The sequence below is a fragment of the Leptonychotes weddellii genome, chromosome 15 (genome assembly GCF_054177405.1).
Source record: "Leptonychotes weddellii isolate Sample4059 chromosome 15, ASM5417740v2, whole genome shotgun sequence".
Lineage (NCBI taxonomy): Eukaryota > Metazoa > Chordata > Mammalia > Carnivora > Phocidae > Leptonychotes > Leptonychotes weddellii.
The window spans coordinates 22,321,872-22,341,928 of record NC_138383.1 but is presented as its reverse complement, the minus strand read 5'-3'; the positions used below and the strand labels follow the sequence as shown (position 1 = coordinate 22,341,928).

At 41.1% G+C, this 20,057-nt stretch overlaps 1 protein-coding gene across 2 annotated transcripts in view; it reads right to left on the bottom strand.

Annotated features, from left to right (window-relative positions):
• The window catches only part of KAT7 (lysine acetyltransferase 7), a 31,589-nt gene extending 12,233 nt beyond the window's left edge, over positions 1-19,356 (bottom strand). Inside the window, exons 1-8 of one of the 2 annotated variants that reach the window (XM_006748537.3) lie at positions 19,168-19,356; positions 16,581-16,728; positions 13,928-14,104; positions 11,674-11,913; positions 8,445-8,527; positions 5,082-5,171; positions 3,584-3,682; positions 158-268 (exon numbers count right to left, since the gene is read on the bottom strand). In XM_006748537.3, the coding sequence (XP_006748600.1) occupies positions 158-268; positions 3,584-3,682; positions 5,082-5,171; positions 8,445-8,527; positions 11,674-11,913; positions 13,928-14,104; positions 16,581-16,728; positions 19,168-19,182 (963 nt within the window). In that variant the 5' untranslated portion in view covers positions 19,183-19,356. The remainder of the gene's footprint in view (positions 1-157; positions 269-3,583; positions 3,683-5,081; positions 5,172-8,444; positions 8,528-11,673; positions 11,914-13,927; positions 14,105-16,580; positions 16,729-19,167) is intronic. The other variant, XM_006748539.3, reaches the window with a different exon arrangement.
• Between the last annotated feature and the right edge of the window lie 701 nt (positions 19,357-20,057).

Sequence of the window (20,057 nt, the reverse complement as noted above, 5' to 3'; positions counted from 1 at the left end):
TAATCCTGAAAAGGATAGCTGGGGGAGGGGAAAGAGATTCATGCAGCAAAGGACCAAAGGACATTTATTTCCCATCAACTGATTGCTGATCACTTTTCTTGGCAGTTGTACAAGCCCTTCACAAGTGGTCCACAAGCTTGAAGGTTTTAATACTCACCAAATCCTCTGAAGCCCGGGCTTGTGCTCTTCGGAAAAGATCCAAGTCATACTCGCTAGTCAGGTTTTCCAAGAGAGGTTCCCGAGTGTTCCCATAGGTCTGTCTATGTTCCTAGGAAAATAACCAGAGCGTGATTCTTTCTGCTTCTAAGAACTTCATCTATTTCATTTCAGTCAATGCCAACCAGAGGGCCAAGCACAACTAGAAGCTATTTATTTAGTGCCTACTGTATGCCAGGCATTATACTAGGCACTGGGGACTGAGCATAAGACACACTATTACCAGGTTAATGCCAAAAACAACCATTATCCACCCTAGTGAATCTGGAAAGAAAATGCTCCTACACCTTCAAAAGGGAGTTTCATTCTTCTCTCTCTAAATGAGCACCTCGAGGGTCAGAATTCTATGCCTCCATTTCTTCATCTGAAAATGTGCATGACAATACAAATAAATAAAATATAACAAACCCAAAGGCACTACAAATTCCTAGAATCTTGAGACCTGGAAGGAACCTTGGTGGATACTCCCATATTTCAAAGCAAAGCAAAACAAATAGCACAAAATCTCTGAGACTTAGAGTCTGAGATTTTAGACTGAAAGGAAAAGCTGCAACGAAGAAGGGGTATCTGCACTAAGTGGTCCTTGCTAAATTCTATCCCTGCAGTCGCTGGGCCCAAGACACTGTCCGCCCAAGGCCTGAAAGTCTCGCCTGAGATCTCCAGCCCCAGTGCATGGGAAACACAGGCTGGCCCCTTTAAAAACCACTGTACTAAATATTAAGCAAGAAGAAAGAGACAATACTCATAGAAAATCAGCAGCATAAAAATAAGCCAGTTCTCAATAAGTATTAAATCTCACCATGGCAGTCATGACAAGTACCCTGGCACCGGAAAGAAAGGCCACAAGGGAAACTTCCCTTTTTAAACCTCTGATTCTAGCCCTTCCCACTCCGTCCTAGACTCCACCTCCCACCCATAGAATAGAAGATAATGGTTGTTAAGTGGAGTGGATGGCTCATCCCAGGGAGAACATTATAGAATTCACATATATATTAACATATGAAAAAACTATTCACCAATACCTTGACCCCTATTACAATTTCTTCAGGTTCCTCTGGGCCCATCTGACCGGTATCTTTTGCATTTGGACTCTGTCATCTAAGATTCAGATTCTAAATATTAAGTTATTTCTTCTAGTTTCATAAACATTTTTTTAAGCTTAAAAAAAATATCCTATCCAGCATTTTTAACAGCAAAGTTGGATCCAAATAACCTAGCTCAAATTTTGGAAAGCAGATGTTTATAAACTAAATTTCAGCAGCTTTTACTTCAGACATTCTTTCTACCCCCATATGATTTCTGGGCAAATTACTTCTCAAAACCTCTGTTTTCTTATCTATGAAATAGGTAATACACCATCCATCACAAAGAGTTGTCATAAAGATGGTGGGAACAACATAACCATGCCTAGTGCCTAAGCACATAAGCACTCAATAAATGCTATCATGTTCCTCATCCCACGTCTACCCAGTTTGTAGATAAAAACATTGAACAAGGCAGAGGGAAGCATACAACTTTGCACCTGACAGCCCACTACCAGAACCCTCCCCTCTACTAACCCCACAGTCTGGTGTAGGAATTCAGCTACAAATTCGCCCACTACCCGTTTCCTGCTGGCCCATATCCATCTCATTCATAAGATTATCATTTTCAGGGGCACCTGGGTGGCTCAGTCGTTAAGCATCTGCCTTCGGCTCAGGTCAGGATCCCAGGTCATGATCCCAAGGTCCTGGGATCGAGCCCCGCATCGGGCTCCCTGCTCCGTGGGAAGCCTGTTTCTCCCTCTCCCACTCCCCCGCTGGTGTTCCTGCTCTATCTCTCTCTCTGTCAAATAAATAAATAAAATCTTTAAAATAAAAAAAATTAAAAAAAAAAGATTATCATTTTCAAGGCAGTGAGGATGACCAAAAAAGTAAATACATGGTTTGGCATATTTTTGCCTTAATGAAGCTGTGCTAAGTATCCACAAGCCATACATTAAATAACCTAATGCCTAAATAAGCCAATATTCCAACTCTATGAAAAAATAAAAATACACATCAGACAAAGACCGAGAGGGTGCCTGGGTGACTCAGTCATTAAGCGTCTGCCTTCAGCCCGGGTCATGATCCCAGGGTGCTGGGATCGAGCCCCGCATCAGGCTCCCTGCTCAGCGGGAAGCCTGCTTCTCCCTCTCCCACTTCCCCTGCTTGTGTTCCCTCTCTCGCTGTGTCTCCCGCTATCAAATAAATAAATACTAAAAAAAAAAAAAGAAAGAAAGAAAAAGACCGAGAGATCGCATAGCAAAACACGCACTGGGAGGAGGGGGTTCCTATCTCAGAGGGTGATTTTTATTGGAATTTTTCTTCTCTAATATTTTTGGTATTTTCAATAGGAAGCATTCAACACATTTATAAATATCAGTCACATATACTTATAAATCATGTTTACAATAAATCTTAAGTTAAATTTTATGCAAAAAATTTTTTGAAGAATTTTTTATGAAATGAGAAAATTATAGTTCATGTTATTTAAGTGAAAACACAGAATCCAAAGCTGTACTTACAGTAAAATCCAAGTTACATAAATAAGGCATTATGTAAAAGGCTAAGAAGAAATATCCCCAAATACTAACATGGCTACTTTTTAGGTAGTAGGATTGATGTTTATTTCTGTATACTTTTCTTATGTGTTCTGTATTTCCTACTACAAATGTGCATTACTTTTGGGGCACCTGGGTGGCTTAGTCAGTTAAGCATCTGACTTTGGCTCAGGTCCTGGGAGAGAGCCCAGCATCATTGGGCTCCCTGCTCAGCGGGGGGGATGAGGGGGGGTGGTCTGCTTCTCCCTCTCCCACTCCCCTAGCGCCTGCTCTCTCTCAAATAAAATCTTGAAAAAAAAACAAAAACAAAAACAAATGTGCATTATTTTTAAAAGTAGAAAAAAAGTTAAAATACTACCCAAAAAATCTTCTTATAGAATATATCACCCAATTAATAGTTTTTATCATTCAGGAATTTTGTTTTCCCATTAAAATACACCGATCACCACTTAGTTTGAATACTTTCCCTTATACAGGCATCTCCAACATCCTGATATTTGTTCGAGTGACTAAATTTAACCCTTTACAACTAAAGTGAGGTTTACAAACAACCACAGGAGTGAATTTTTTTTCATCTAAATTCTAATTGTATTTTGTTTTTCGAAGCCTCCTGGTTTCCACTCTTAACAACCCAGTTTGAGGGGGATTATGGCAAACTCTAAGGGCCAGAGAAGGGCCCTTCTACTTGAGAATACCAAATGGCAAATGTGAAAAGCAGGGCTTAGAAACCAAAAGCAATCAAACGCAATCACAAGAATTCGTGTTAATTATTTAACTTTTTCTCACCATATATTTCTCTTTCTGCTCTTTGCTCAGCCCAGAATTCCTTTTCTTCCTGAGTTCAGCCACCTTTTCCTTATACCGCAGCTGCCTCTCTGTTGGTGCCTAAAAGGCAAGAAGAGGGACACTGAGAAGCTAGCTAGAAAATGCATGATGTCATTCAGTTTCAAAATGAAAGTAACAACACAAAACAAAACACAACCTGGGCAGGGAAGAAAAACATGCCAGATGCGTGACAGCCATCCTGAGAGTACTATGGCAAGTTTAAAATTCCAAACTGGGTTCCCAGACCGCTATGTTACTGTCAGTTAATATGGGATCAAACAGAACATAGATTAAGGAGGGATGTCTCCACCAGAGCAACAGGAATAAAATAAAGGTATTTCAATTCAATAAGCATTTCTTGAATGTTTACTGTTTTCCAAGCACTGATACAAGAATGAATAAAACTTTTAAACTGAGTAAGCTGAGAACCCCACACAGACAATGAAAACAAGAGCAGCTACCATTTATGGCATGCTTATTACCTGCCAAGCACCGGGGATGGGCATTTTGTTAGCCGACTACCCTACCAGGCAGGTATTATTCACTCCTTGTTATTAACAAGGAAATAAAGTTTAGGGACCTGCCTAAGACCACACAGCTAGCGTCACAGAATCACAGTATTCAAATCCAGATCTGTTTGGCTCCAAACCCAAACTTTTTCCTCCTCACCAGGCTTCCTCTGCTACCCACCTATAATCTAACCACAAAAACAGACATCCGTATGATGAGCTGTGTACATATATGTGACAAGGGCTAAACCAGCATTCTGAGAACACTACAACAGAATACCTAAGGAAGAAATTCCTCAATGGTAGGAGGTCTGGGAAGAATTCCTACAACAGCTGAGAAGTGTTCAAGGCCTTGAAGGATAAACACAATCTCTTGGCACAGAGTTAGCCAGAAAAACAGCAAGAGCAAAGACCAAAGGCATTCATGGAGGAACAGGAATTAAGCGTCATCAATAAGCAGGAATATTCAGAGAATCAGAAAGATTAGGGCAAAGCAGCATCTTGGAATCCAAGGCAAGAGAGAAGTAGAAGAAAAATGACACCATCCACAAGTGTCAAATGCTAATAAGCACAAGTCACTGGTGACCTTGGAAACATGCCAGCACAGTGAGGGGGTTTGAAAGTAACAAAGGGTTAAAATGGAGATGCGACATGAGGGCATGGAGCAGCAAGTGTAATCTCTGAAATAATCAGGATTATGTGTGATAACTATTATTTTCATAAACAACATGATTCCTTCATTTATGAGGCAGAAGTGCTTGTTTCATGAAATTTTATTCTCTGGAAAGCAAATATGCTTCTGAGTGTACAAGTAAAGACGACTTAAGACGAGTTACTTAGAAATACCACGGGGAACAAGAGACAGAGACCTAACGCCCGATCCCGGGCAGAGGAGATCCAAGACTTGGCTCTCAGGCTGTGAGCGGCCGGAGCTTGAACAAGGCCCGTACCTGGTGCCTGGTTGCATGCCTGTTGTTGTCATCTTGCCTGTGGGACAGCATCCTCTCTTCTATCTGCTTATCCCGGCTCTGTGCTCTCACCTGCAACCATCAACAACGTCAATAAATCCTCCTGCTTCTAAGACTAAGTTTACTTAAAAGCATAAGAATACAATGGTAATCCCTTGAATTTATGTTGCGCTTTTACTTTCAAAGGATCTTCGTGTTTATTATCACAAATCTCTACAAGAACAGGTAAGGCAGGCCTCAGGGTCTGCTTTCTCAGCCATTAACTGAGAATCAGAGAAGCGAAATCATCACAGCTCCATGGTGGTAAGGCGAAGATTTTAATGAAGTCTGATAACTCTGAGCCTGGACCCTTTGCAATGCACAATGGGTAAAAAACAAGAAACCGTGAGGAAGTGCAAGAACAGGGTGAAGAGGTGCAAAAGAAAAGCCTGGATAGCTGGAGATCAAGTCTACGGGGAAACTGAACTCTGCAGTTATGTGATCTTAAGACAAATCACATCAGCTCTCCAAGAGTTTCCGCTTCACCTTCTGGAAGTGAGGGCTCCTATGCAACCTCCTGTTCCACTTCACAACAAAACTCAGCACGGTCAAACAGGACGACTGATATTTTCCCACAAATCTGCTCCTCCCAACCATTCCTTCTATCGACAGATAGCAACACTTTCTAACCAACTCATCAGGTCAAAAACCTAGAGGTCGTCCTTGCTGCTTCTCTTTCTCACATCACATCCATCAGCAAGTCTATCAGGCTGCTCCCTTCCAAAATATATCCTGAACCCGATCAGTTCTTACTATCTCCACAGATACAGCACTAGCCCGGGCCACCAGCCACTGCCTGAGCTTCGGAGCAGCCTTCTGACTAGTCGACCTGCATCAACTCCCGCCCCGACCAGTCCATTCTCCACACACGACAAGCTGTGATTTTTAAAAAGCGTTTATGAAATTATATTACACCTCTGTTACAGCCCTCCAAGTGTTTCCCACCGTCGTCACAATAAAGACACACTCCTTGTGCTAAGGCCTACGGGTCGTTCAGGATCTGGATCCTCCTTCCTCATTTCCGATCATGCTCCAGCCACACTGGCCTACTTCTGGCCCCTCCAACCCAGCAGTTGATCCCCACCTCACAGCCTTTGTGCTTGCTCAGCCTTCCATCTACATCTCTTCTCCTAGATCTGGACACAATTGTCTCTTTGCCCTCAGCCATGACTCAAGTCAAATGCCAACTCCTCTGAAAGGTCTTCCTTAACGACCTGAGCAAAAGCAGTGCCATACCCATCACCCCCAAAACAGCCATCACCCCCAAAACAGCCATCACCCCCAAAACAGCCATCACCCCCAAAACAGCCATTCTGTATCTTTAGTTTTTTTTGTTCCTCACGGCATTTATCACTGCGTGAAATTCTTCTCTACTTACTCATCTGTATGCGTTTTGCCTCCCCCCATGAGAAAGTTAGCTCACTGAATGCAGTCTTTTTATCTCATTCAGAGAACCCCCAGGTACCTGTATGTATGCAGTCATGACATTCTGTAACCAAATAAAAATGGCAATATCCTTGATTGCAAACGCTTACCAGGAAACTCAAGGGTAATCACGTATATGCAAGTACGTTAAAAATGACAGCGCTTTCAATAAATGCCAGGAATTAGTCTAATTTTTCCATTTGGGATTCTAAATGAATAAAAATATGTATCTTTCAGAAATTCCCCGGATCCTCTAAGTTCCAGTAGTACAGATGGATTATGTGGAGCCTCATTCCTCTTGCGAAGAAGAAAGCACAAGAGAGGAAAGATTCAGGAAATGCTTTCCTTTTTTTCAGAATTTTCTTCCCCAAACTGAATTCTTTTTCTTTTCTTTTTTTTTTTTTAAGATTTTATTTATTTCTATGTCAGAGAGAGAGAGGGAGAGAGCACAAGTGGGGAGAGTGGCAGGCAGAGCGAGAAGCAGGCTCCCCGCTGAGCAAGGAGCCCGATACGGAACTCGATCCCAGGACCCCGGGATCATGACCTGAACGGAAGGCAGGCGCTTAACCGACTGAGCCACCCAGGCGTCCCCTTTTTCTTTTTTAAAAATAAATTGCTTCACTTATTCACACTGCCACAAGCCAACAATTTAACAAGTTGTACCTCAGAAAGACTTCCACTGTGAAACCGTCCACAGTATCAGATCATGATATTTAAAGACAAGATGCAGAGGACAACTCTCAAAAAAAAAGAGATCATGGTTCTTTTCAGAGAAAGAAATATCTAGTGCCTTGTCCGTGATCTGATGCAGATGTTGGCCAAGCTCTTCCTGTTTTGATCTGGTCTCAGGCGAATGGCAAGATAATGGGAAGACCTACCACTCGCTCTTACGTGGAGGAGCAGAAGAAATGACCTTCCTTATACAAGAAAATTTGGAATGAAGAAAAATAAGAGTGTCTTCAACCTTAAAATCCATGTAAGCATTCAAAGTATACTACTTTGATGAAAGACTAAACACATAGAGAAATTTCCTATGGTGTGGTCTAGTTGTGAATAAGAGACCAAATTCCTGAATCAGAAAGAACTAATGTTGGCTAGGGATTCTAATTTTTCATAGGATGAAATTGGCTCAGACAGGAATAAATCTGTGACCTCGGCATTGTCAGAAAATAACAGCCACAAGAACAACAGTTAATACTTTGATCTAATGAGCTTGGATAACCTGTTCAAATACTACCCACGCAACCCATTTAATTAAGAATGTTTCAACTCTTGCTTCCCCATTATTAGTTCCATCCTTGGTAGCAGCAACCCACACAGAAACATATAACATAGGATCTTAGGCTCTCCCAAATCCATTACCCCCAAATCCCAAGGGTTATTTAGGACTATATTTCTCAAGAATTTAAAACAAGAATTAGCCAAGAGTAGGTGTGATTGACAGTAACAAAAACAAAAACTATTCCACGGAAACAGAGAAAAAGGAAAATAATTATGAAAAAATTTAAAGAGCAAAATGTCTTCACAGATTTGTGAGAAGAGAACCTAATGCATAACTATTGAGATCACATATTTATGCGAATTATTTCCTAATGGAAAAGGTCCCTGGCAGTCATTGAAGTCAATGATATTCCAAATATTCCATACATAATCTCCCTATTAATTTCCTTCAAAGCATTCATTACCTACTAGAATTCTTTTACCTGTTTAACTATTTTTTTAAAAAACAACTGTATTTTTATTGTTTCCTCCACTAGAATGTAAGAAAAAGGACCTTGCCTATTTTGTTCACACTGGATCCCCAGTGTTTAGCAAAGTGCCTGGCAAACCTTAAGTAAGCGCTCACTTGGTAAGTATACGTCAAGTAATGAATACAATTACCTTGCATTCATCAGCTGAAAGGTTATGATAGAGCGGGCATCCTGAGATGGAGAAATGTCTCTCGTGTTTTCCTGTAAGATGTCCTGTTAAAAGAGGTAAAAACTTAATCTCAAGATAAAAGATTTAAGCTCATAAAATGATAGTTTTCTGTATGTCAACCGTGTTATTTTGCTGTATCATTTTTATGGAATATATATCTGATCAGAGATTGAATCCACCAAAGGTAAGTGATGTCAGGGCCATAACTTGTACCCACAATAAATTCTTTTCTTCCACAGGATGGATCTGGCAATCTTTGAACATACTTGTATATGTTCAATATCAACTGTAGTTCCTTCTGTTCTTCTGATAATGTAGTTCTCAAATTCCAAAAAAATCATAAGCCATACATTTATAATAAAGGAACAAAACAAATGAACATTTCCTTCCAGTGAAATTTAATTTTCCTATGCTAAATTTTCAAGTTATATGTATATTAAGTGCTCCTTCCATTCTATTATGCAATGCTACCCAATCTGAATTGAGCTTTCTTCAATAATCAAAAGAAACTTATGGAAAATAAAGAAAATGGACTCTTCAAATCTACAAATAAGCGTATTTTGATAATTTTGAACCAGATTAAATATATTCATTTTTTTGGAGGGGGGCTGATTTTGTTTAAAATTTAGGCTTCTTGGGTGCCTGAGTGGCTCAGTTGGTTAAGTGACTGCCTTCGGCTCAGGTCATGATCCTGGAGTCCTGGGATGGAGTCCTGGGATGGGATTGAGTCCTGCATCAGGCTCCCTGCTCAGCAGGGAGTCTGCTTCTCCCTCTGACCCTCCTACATGTCATGCTCTCTCTCATTCTTTCTCTCTCAAATAAACAAAATCTTTAAAAAAAAATAAAATAAAATAAAATTTAGGCTGCTTCTGTAATCAGACTTTTAAATAGGCTGTTAGTATTTACAATAGCCGAGATATAAAAGCAACTCAAATGTCTATCTAAAAACAAATGGATAAAGATGTGTTCTATATATATATACAATGGAATATCACTCGGCCATAAAAAAGAATGAGATCTTGCCATTTATGATGTGGATGGACCTAGAGGGTATTATGCTAAGTGAAATAAGTCAGTCAGAGAAAGACAAATACCGTATGATTTCATTCATATGTGGAATGTAAGAAACAAAAGCAAAGGAAAAAAAAACCAGACTCTTAAATAAAGAGAACAAACTGGTGGATGCCAAAGAGGGGAAGGGAGAAAGGGGTGAAATAGATAAAGGGGATCAAGAGTACACTTATCTTGATGAGCACTAGGTAATGTATGGAACTGCCGAATCACTATATTGTACACCTGAAACTAATCTAACACTGTAATAAAATATATAGGAAGTCAGCACAAGGCACTCTTACGAGGGGACGTTAGTAAATAACAATACTGAAAGCTCATTTTATCTAAAGGGGTACCTTTCACTTTTCCATTTTTCACGTGGTTTTGGGAAACACACAGGGAACTGAATGTTACTTCCTTTTTATACATCTCTTTAACCAAAAGGTTTACAAGACCTTTGGGTAATGGAGACATTGCCATTTAAAAAATCATACAGGATTTATGGAGTAAGCTTTAAGGGATGAAACTAATCCAAGTACTGGGGGGAGAGAGGAATTAATATATGATATGCAGGCTGCCATTTCTCCAGGACTGTATTATTAAAAATATGATTTTAGAGGTCCATTCAATTTATCTTGCACAGAAAAAATTACCTTCAGTGATCAAACACCATATATAAAATGTAAAGCATCAATACTACAGAAAGCCTTCTTAGTATTTCTTAAAAATACTTCTATAAATATTTCTTTCTAAAATATTATGCATCTATAACTTCTGGGTAAATTATTCAAGTCATGTCTTATTCTAGAATATATAAACTAAGACCAATCTAATGTGTCTATATCAAAAGTGTTAAAAAGGATGGCTAGTCTATTGATCTAGCAATTCTACTGCTATAAATTTAGTCCTACAGGTTTTCTAGGAAGATACCAAAATACATATATACAAGGCTATCCACTACAGTATAATTCAAAATAAATAAAATGAGAAATAATCTAAAGGTCAATCCATACTGGACAATTTAAAAAATTTATAAACTATCAATATAATGGAATTTTCTGTATTCTTTAAACAGATGGAACCCTAAGTAATGTAAAATATCCAAGATGCCAACTATTATATTTTCCCTTTTGTGAATAACAAAATAGAAATATATGTATATACACGTGTGTGTGTGCGCGCATGTACATACAAACTTACTAGAATCATCCATTAAAAAACTACCAAGAATAGTTTTATACCCAGGGATATGAGTGAAGGAAAACTTTTACTTATGCATTTCAAGGCTCTTATAGGGTTTTAAGTTTTCACAAGCACAGAATACTTTTATACCAAAATTATTTAAAAAAAAAATTAATGATGTTATTTTGTTGAACATATTTTCTGAACCTGATGGCCACGTTGAAAAGTTTACAAATTTGAGAAGTAGACCCAGTGGAGAAAAGCCTGTAATCTCAATCAGTGTCTTCCAACTCTAAACAAAAGCTTAAGCGCGACATTTGCACTGAAGCTCGCCTTAAGGAGCAATCATAAGGTTTAAACCATTATAATAATCTGTCAGTAAGGGCTAAAGGTCATAAGAAAACATTGAGATATTCATTTATCTGAGAAGAAATACTTGTCTGGTTTATACTTATTAAGTACACAAAACCTAAAACCACTGAAGTCACAGAAGTCCAGCATCTCATCTGTGCCCTTTTAGTTTCACAGCCGTGCGATAAGAAATCTTGTTTTTCTCATTTCCTTAACAGCTCTGGCCATACAACCAGTATTCTGCATTAGCATACACTCCTCATTAAGTTCCAACTATGCACCTTACAATGAGCCATTTGGAGGTAACTGGTCTTTTGTTTTGTTTCTGAAGGAAAAAGGAGGAAATTTTTCACAGGGAGAAGCTCTCAATAAACTGATCAGTGCATCACATTTAATGTCCTTGCAACCAGATCTATTATTATGGACAACAGGCCAAGAAAGCAAAAATACTCTCTACTTGAGTGGGCAACTTGGTGATACTCTGAGCACCACTGAAGAACCTAAGAAGCCAGATCACAAGAGAACACAAAACATTTCTTCATGATCCTAATTCCAGAGGGTGAGAACCACAGAACACAGGTGTCATGGAGCCGGTCACACTCACCTAGAGAGTTACAGCCTGGAGTAGGACATTTCATATTGAAATTGTAGCTTTCATGGAAGCGACGGCGCTTGGGGCGATGAGAGAGATCACTGCCCGAGTCCTTCAGGGACATGTCCTTGGCAATGCTCTCATCATGAGACACGTTGGGGCTGGAGATGTCTATGTCAGACTCAGAAGAAGGGGCATTTCCAGTTGGAGTTCGAGGTGGAGACTCATCATGATCAGCTGTATTTTTAGTTTCTAAAGCAAAAGCAATTGGTAGAGCTCATGAATGGGGTTCATTTATTTAGAGTTTTACTATTCAGAAGAGTTTATGGGCTTCCCAGATCCTCTATCATTTAACTAGTGACTTTTAACCACTTATCTGCTATAAAGCTGTAAGGAAAATGAAGAGAAACTAACATCATTCCTTTGTGCAACTTTACATTCTAAGTAAAATTCAGTTTCGGGTTTACCCTAATACATTTCACTTACCTGTGTTTCTCATAAGGCCCCCATCATGGGTAATCAAAACTGGACGGAAGTAAATTTTTCTTTAAAATGACCATCCATGGGGTGCCTGGGTGGCTCAATTGGTTAAGTGTCTGCCTTTGGCTCAGGTCATGATCCCAGGGTCCTAGGATTGAGCCCCACATCGGGCTCCCTGTTCAGTGGGAAGTCTGCTTTTCCCTCTCCCTCTGCCCCTCCCCCCACTTGTGTGGTCTCTCTCTCTGCCCCCCCTCAAATAAATAAATAAATTCTTTGAAAATAAAGTAAAATAAGGGCGCCTGGGTGGCTCAGTTGGTTAGGCGACTGCCTTCGGCTCAGGTCATGATCCTGGAGTCCCTGGATCGAGTCCCGCATGGGGCTCCCTGCTCGGCGGGGAGTCTGCTTCTCCCTCTGACCCTCCCCCTTCTCATGTGCTCTCTCTCATTCTCTCTCTCTCAAATAAATAAATAAAATCTTTAAAAAAAAAAAAAAAAGAAAAGAAAGTAAAATAAAACGACCATCCAGCTCTCCTTCCAGGAGACACACAGGATGGAAATGAAAATGGGTGTCCTTCTGGATGACAGACTTGGTGTGAGAGTGTGAATGAACTTGACTCTCAAGCTAGCTTGTTAGTAATCTAACAATCCAGACTGTAAATCATGGGCTGTAAGCTAAATGCCTAAAAGGGCTGAACAAGGCCAAATCGAGAGCAACTGTCCACCTCAAGAAGACAACTGCTATTCCGTTCCAATCAATACTGTGAGTGAATGGTCACCTCATGTTCCCAGAGCTTTCCAGTTTTTAAAAGAAACTAGTAACCCAGGTTTTTGTTTTTGTTTTTTTATCAAATTCTGTATTTTCAAATGCTGGCAACAAACTTTTAAAAATGTAAATAAACACTGGGGCACCTGGGTGGCTCAGTTGTTAAGTGTCTGCCTTCAGCTCGGGTCATGGTCCCAGGGTCCTGGATCGAGCCCCACATTGGGCTCCCTGCTCAGCGGGAAGCCTGCTTCTCCCTCCCCCACTCCCCCTGCTTGTGTTCCCTCTCTCGCTGTCTCTCTCTCTGTCAAATAAATAAATAAAATCTTTAACAAAAAATAAAATAAAATAAAAAATAAAAATGCAAACACTGGGGTACCTGAGGGGCACAGTCGGTTAAGCGTCCAACCCTTGGTTTCAGCTCAGGTTGTGATCTCAGGAGTCCTGAGATCGAGCGCCATGAATCTGCTTGTCCCTCTCCCTCCCCCTCTGCTCCCCCCACCCCATGAAATAAGTAAATAAATCTTTAAAAATTTTTTTTTAATTTTTTTAAAAAAGGGTAAATATGTGCAAGCAAACCAACAGAGCATGTTGGCAGGCTAGATGCTCCCCAGTCTGCAACCTGTGCTCTAAGGCATCTGATTTGGGCTGGTCAATCACAATCTCAACAGCTCACCACGCCCATTACCAAAGGTCACTCCTCCTCAGAAATTCAGAGGTAAGTGGACTGAAAAGCGTAACTATAGGAAAATCTGGTTCAAGCCTTCTTCATCTATGGGTAAAAGGGCTCCAGTCCCTTTTGCCTATTATGGGTTCAATCTAATATACTTGTTACTCTAGACTTTAAGAGTACTCCAGTGCAAAACTGCTCAGCAAGCCATTCAAGAAAGGAATCAGACAAACAGCATTTACCTAGCTGAATTTTGTCAGTATTGGGCATCTATCTGCAGTGGGCCCAAGCCTTCCTTAAGAGGAAATTGACCAGGTCCTCTCTGTAATTGACCAAACGATCCCAAAACTCACTCACCTCTATCTGAAAAGTCAACCACTTGCTCAGTTTCTGAGCCAGACGAACGAGTCTGCCGAAGGGGGTATTTTTTTGGAGTCACTGGGGTAGGCTGCTGCTGACTACGGGTCACTCTTCTGGTAGAATAAGCAGGCTCCTCAGTGCCAAAAGATTGCAAATTTCGAACAGGACTGGAATCTGATCCCCAATATTAAAAGATAATAAAATAATTAAAGAGAAAAGAAGGAAATTTGTTTTATTTCTTATCCATATGATTTATTAGCACGTATGCCCTCCTCTTCATACTTCACAAAATCCGACAAATAGTTAAAATATCTATTTTATTAAATAAAATATAAGCTAAAGAGCCTAGATCAGATATAGAGGTGCAATATAGTATAGAATAGTTTAGCTTCTGGAATCAAGACTGACTCCCATTCCATTCCACTCCACCATACCAACTAGCTATAGCATCTTGGGCAAGTTCATCTCTTCAAGCCTTTTCCCTGCTCTATAAAAAAAGGTAAAATACTAGTTGCACATTCCTCACACGTTTGCTGTGAGAAGTAAGTGAAATACTTCATATAAACTTCATTTAACGTGATCCCTGGTACCTAGATCTAGTGCTTTCTAAATATTAGCTGCATCCTCCCTTTCTTCCCTTAGTCCAACCCACCATAAAACAGATATTCTAATATTAAAGGTATAACAATATACAAATATTTCCTTTCTTTAGGGATCTCTGATACTCTGAAGCAAAATAATAGATTTATGAAGAGTGAGGCAAGAACACAGCTTCTGGAATTTTTTTAGATAACAAAACCTATTCTGAAACACCTGTCAGCCTTGTGACATCTCTAATTTGATGACACTTAAAAAAGAACTAGAAAAAGATGCAAAGCTGAAAACAAGCATTTTTTAAACAACAAAAGATCTTAAGGTGGTATGTAAATCTCACAGGTTCTCCAAAGAAGAAAAGTGAAATTCTCAAACTTTTGGGTAAAAAAAAAAATTAGCACACAGCTAGGTTATCGGCTTGCATACCTCCAGAAGGCTCAATTCAAAACACAGTCTACATTTTGCTTTTGAGAAGGCTACCTTACATAGACTACACTGTGAACAATGCCCCTAGGAATTGTGCAACTCCCCAGTTATGAAGTATAACAACTAGGAAGAGACCCAGGGCCCAGGTATTTCCTAGCTGTTTTGAATATTTACAACTTTCAGGTGTCCGGGGCATGACCAATTACACTTTGTAAGAATATTATGCCCCTTCCTTTGCATATATTGTTCCCTCTGCCTAAATTAACATTTTCCCATCTTTCAACTTATAAATTCCTACTAGATCCTTTAGGAATTCCACCTTGGAGACCTGCCCCAAGTTGCCGGCCCCTTCTCTGAGCTTCCAAAATACACTATGCAAACCTCTCAGAGCCCTTACCACAATCCATGACCATGATCGACTGACACATCTTGCACTGAACTGTGAGCACCTTAAGGGCAGGAACTATGATTTTTCTATCATGGCGTTCCAGTACACAGCACAGTATCTGAATTACAGCAGTCGTTTATCAATATTCCCACTGTGCTAAAAAAAATAAACACAAACTGAGACTCAAGAGACAACAGCACCATTTCAGCTGAAATGTTAAATTCAAAAATAAAATAGGGGTGACTGGGTGGCTCAGTCGTTAAGCGTCTGTCTTCGGCTCGGGTCATGATCCCAGGGTCCTGGGATAGAACCCCACATTGGGTTCCCTGCTCAGCAGGAAGCCTGCTTCTCCCTCTCTCACTGCCCCTGCTTGTGTTCCCTCTCTTGCTGTCTCTCGCTGTCAAAGTAAATAAAATAGAATCTTTAAAAAATAAAATATAGAACAGTTGTTGAGAATGTTCCCATTTTCTTGCTTGAAAAATTGTTTTTCTCTCATTTTGCAATGTGCTCATGAAGTAGTAACCAAATTGGCACTATTTAAGTGCTCAAAGCATATTACAAATTTTTCCCTCTTAATCTGTTATCACCTATTGATTATCAGCTTTTTGCATTAACTGCAACCTTCTTTCCTCCCCAGGGAATCCCAGAGCAGAACCAGGAGGGATCAGGGGTACCCTCCAAATCTAAGCCAAGATGGCTAATTGCAGAAGAGAACCTTCAAACTACCTTCCAACACAGAGATTCTCCATTCTTTACTACCAAAGCAAAATTCTAGGTATTTACAACTGACAGTTGGGTGCAACTATTTATATTCACTAATTGTGTCTGAGTACATAACAGAATTAAGTACAAGTTTTAGAAGTACTGAGAAGTACTGAACCTCCTCCAAAAACAAGGTCAAGAGACTCTTCTAAGTCCCTAAGTCTAAACCATTCTAACAGAAGGTAAAGAGATGGCATTTCCATCTTACTGATGGAAAAAGGTAGTCTAAAAAAAAGTTAAACGACTTAAGACATCCATGTGTCACACAGCCATTATATCAGACATAGTTCCTTTGGGTCTCCAAATTGGACAACACTCCCAACAGAACCATTAAGACTCGATACTTCTGCAGTCATTCACTCTGCATTTTACCAGATTCTGTCACCTACACCAAGCCAAGGGACCAGTTTCCATATTAACACAATAACATGACCAGTGGGTAGGCAGTGAGGCGTGGTCAGGAAGAATGAATTCTTATACCTTGGGAACTCTGGCTCAGCCGGGCTGAAGAGCGAGTAACTCGGGCAGATCGCCGGGATGTACCATCACTCTCTGAACTGTCTGTGTGCTCGAGATCTGTAGAAAAATCGGAATCTTCGGTTCCATCTGAACTACTGCCTGCATTCCTCTGTAACACCATAGATCCAGACATTAGCACAGAAGCATTTACTCTGTGGGTTTGTGTTAACACTGGAAATAAAGTGAACCATGATCCTGAAAACACTAAAGAAGGATTCCACCGCCAAATTCCCTTTACTCAAAGCATTTAAACGGAACAACCTACAAATAATGCACCTTTATAAATGAATGAATGAATTATTTCTTACTTCATTAACACTACTTCTGAAACAAACCCATTTATCAGTCAGTACTACAAACTGGAAATAAAAGTACCCAATTCAAAATTGTCTGGCCACAATGCTATGTACTTGAAGTCCATGGTGATGAGAAAAATATCAGTGCTAGTCTCCTTTTACCTTTAGAGTAGCTTTTGTTCAAAGTCTCCACGAAAGGCCATCACGTTTTTTTAAACCATATACTAATTCAAAATATCATGATCCACAACTCTGATCCCAAGAGAACGTAAAGAAAAAGACTAAAATTCTTCTTTCTTATGTTATCTACCTATGAAGTTTCTCCACATGAATACCAAAAGTGCTTAAAAAAAAAAAAAAGTAGCTTGCACATGAAGACTTGTAGATATTCAAGAACAGAGATTTTATCATCTCTTCAATTAATAATTATTTGTCAATTATTATCTTCCTGAAGCATGATTAGTCATACAGATAACTTTTAACAGCTGAACATTAACACTACACCCTTTACTAAGACAGAAAGGGGAAGAGTATTTGCTTAGAAAACCATATAAAACTTCAAGCTACAAGCCCCCTGTTTTTTATTCAAAACCCTTAGGGCCAGTTGTGTTTGAAATTCATAACTTTTTGGCTTTTTGGAAAGGGAATACTTTGCATATATCCTGTAAGCAACACCCCATCATCAAACACGTTAATATTTCTACAGCAGAATATATAAACAATCACACCCAACGAGACACACAAAAACTTTAAGTAGCCTCAGCATATTTTAAGACAGGTTTTGCCAACCAAATGTTACTAAAAACATATTTTCAAAAGCTCTTTGTATTTGGGAATTGCAGAAAGGGGCCTGTGGACCTATTCCAAGGCACCAATACTATTCCAGCATGTGGTGAGCCTTAACATAATACCACCTAAGAGTGTAGGCCATTTTTAGGAGGAAATAAAAGGTACAGATGTTTGAAAACCTCCATGAAAAGAAAGATTTCTGCAGAAATGAGCAAGAATACCATGCAGCTTTCCAAATATTTCAAGGGTAATCTGCCCAGAAATGAGCAGAGGCTCCAGAAAATCCATGGGATGAAGGGGGAGTCTTAAAGGTCGTCTAGTCCAATTACCCAGATACTTGAATCCCCTGACCATCCCCTCCTGGTTTGACCCTGAAATTCAGCTCTTCTCTCTGGCTTGCACCATCCACTTCCCATCTTACTCCACAGGCGACTTAACTGCTCCCTCACTTCCCTCCCACAATACTTGTTATATACCCCCAAGTAGAGAATTTACTAGCTCCTTCTACAGTTATTTATATGTCTGTTTTCCCCATCAGACTGTGATCTCCTTAAGCCAGGGATCATGTCTAATTAATTCGTGAGTCCCCAGCAACTAGCACAGTAGCAAGTAGTCAATAAACATGGGTTGAATTTAATTAGATTTGTTCTGTAGTCCTGGCTCCGCTATTGCCTAATGGGAGTGGCTTGGGGCATTCCATTAGGTCTCTGTTTGTTCAGCTGCAAAGAAAATGGATGGGGGTATCCCTCGGTGACCTTATAAATCCCATCTAACTCTGGAAAGTTTTTGCCTTTACGAACTGCATTTTCTGGCCGCTGTCCAACTGGGCAAATAAGGAAAAATTACTGCTTAGATGCAACAGGCCTGAGTGGGATCCCTAGGGAGTGGGCGCTGGTTCCTTACCACCCAGTCCTCTGCTTTGTTGTGCCCCCCGCCTCGAAAGGAAGGATGCTCCAAAACCCCGCCTATGCACCTATCAGCATCACCGGCCGGAAGGGCGGGGATTCGTGCCACCCAATGGCGCTACTGCTACACCGCGCCCCCACGGGACAGACTGCCAAGCCTAGCCAATCAAGAGAGGAGGGATCGTTCTCCACAGCCAGTCGGAGAGCGGTAGGGCCGGGCCCCGACACAGCCCCCGCACGCGGGGAGGTGACCGTTGGACCCAAATGGGCGGTGCCACCAGCCAATCAATATGCTTCTAGGCGTTTCAGCAACCAATTAACGAGAAGAACGCCTCCGAGCCAGGCAAGCAGAGGGCGGGAATAGTTGCAAGCACAGGCCGAGGCCAGGATCGGGCCCGCATTTTTCTGTTGGGTATGGACAGAAGAGAAGGTCGCTGAGCTAGGTTCGGGGGAGCGGGAAGTTGGAACCCAACCACTGTGAGGCGTGGCCAACTGCGTCACGTTGCTCAATCAACTGTCCTTAGACACCCGCCATCCCTTCTGTCCCGTTCCTCTCACCTTCCTTCGCGGCATTGCCGGCGGCTGCAGCCCGACAGTTCCGATTCGGGCAGCGGCGGCAGCAGCAGTAGGAACGGTGGCTCCGGCGGGCTCCGTGGCGGCCTCTGTAGCAGTCCCAATCCTGCGGACGATCCCAAGTGCCTCCTGCTTCACAGCGTCTAGACTCTTCTGCGCAGGCGCCGCGGGCTGAGGCGCTTTTTCCTTCACTTCCGGCTGGGGCTCGCGTCACCTGACGTTGAGGGCCCGAGAGGGTGCTGGGAGGTTCGCTCCTCCTGGTGAGGCTAGTGAGCGCCATTTTGGAATTGGGCAGAAAGTAGCACAGTAGTAGAAATCCGGGCCAGCCATTTTTAGTTAGGGGATTGGCACCTTTTGTGGACGTGCGCAGCCATTCTTGTTTGGGGCTGAAGCCTGACAATTGAAGTTAGCAGTTCTCATCTTTACCTTGGGCAAAATTTCCCTTCCCGGTCGTTTTAATTTCTGAAGTCGAGGAAGGAAACCCCCAGAATCCATCAGGTGGCTGAGGTTTAACCCCTTCGTTGCCTAATTGGCTAAAGGACATTTCTGTTTATTATATAAACTCAAAGTTGGGAAGGGATATTTTGCACAAGAACTTGTATCTTAAAAGCCATCCTGCATCACAAAGTGGTGGGAATGGGGGCTTATAAAAGGAACTAAAGGGTAGCGTCCATCATCAGTAAGTTTGTTTCTGGTAGAGGAGACATTGTCCTTGCGCTTAGCGAACAGCAAGTAAGTTAGTTGTTCACGTCGCGGAAAGAGGTAAAACCATTCTCCAGAAGCTGTAGCTCCAAAGAATTCCCAGTTTCACTTAATGGTGAGCGCCCACCTCCTTTCCCCGTTCTGTATGGGTTTGAGAGCCCTGGGTGGCCCCG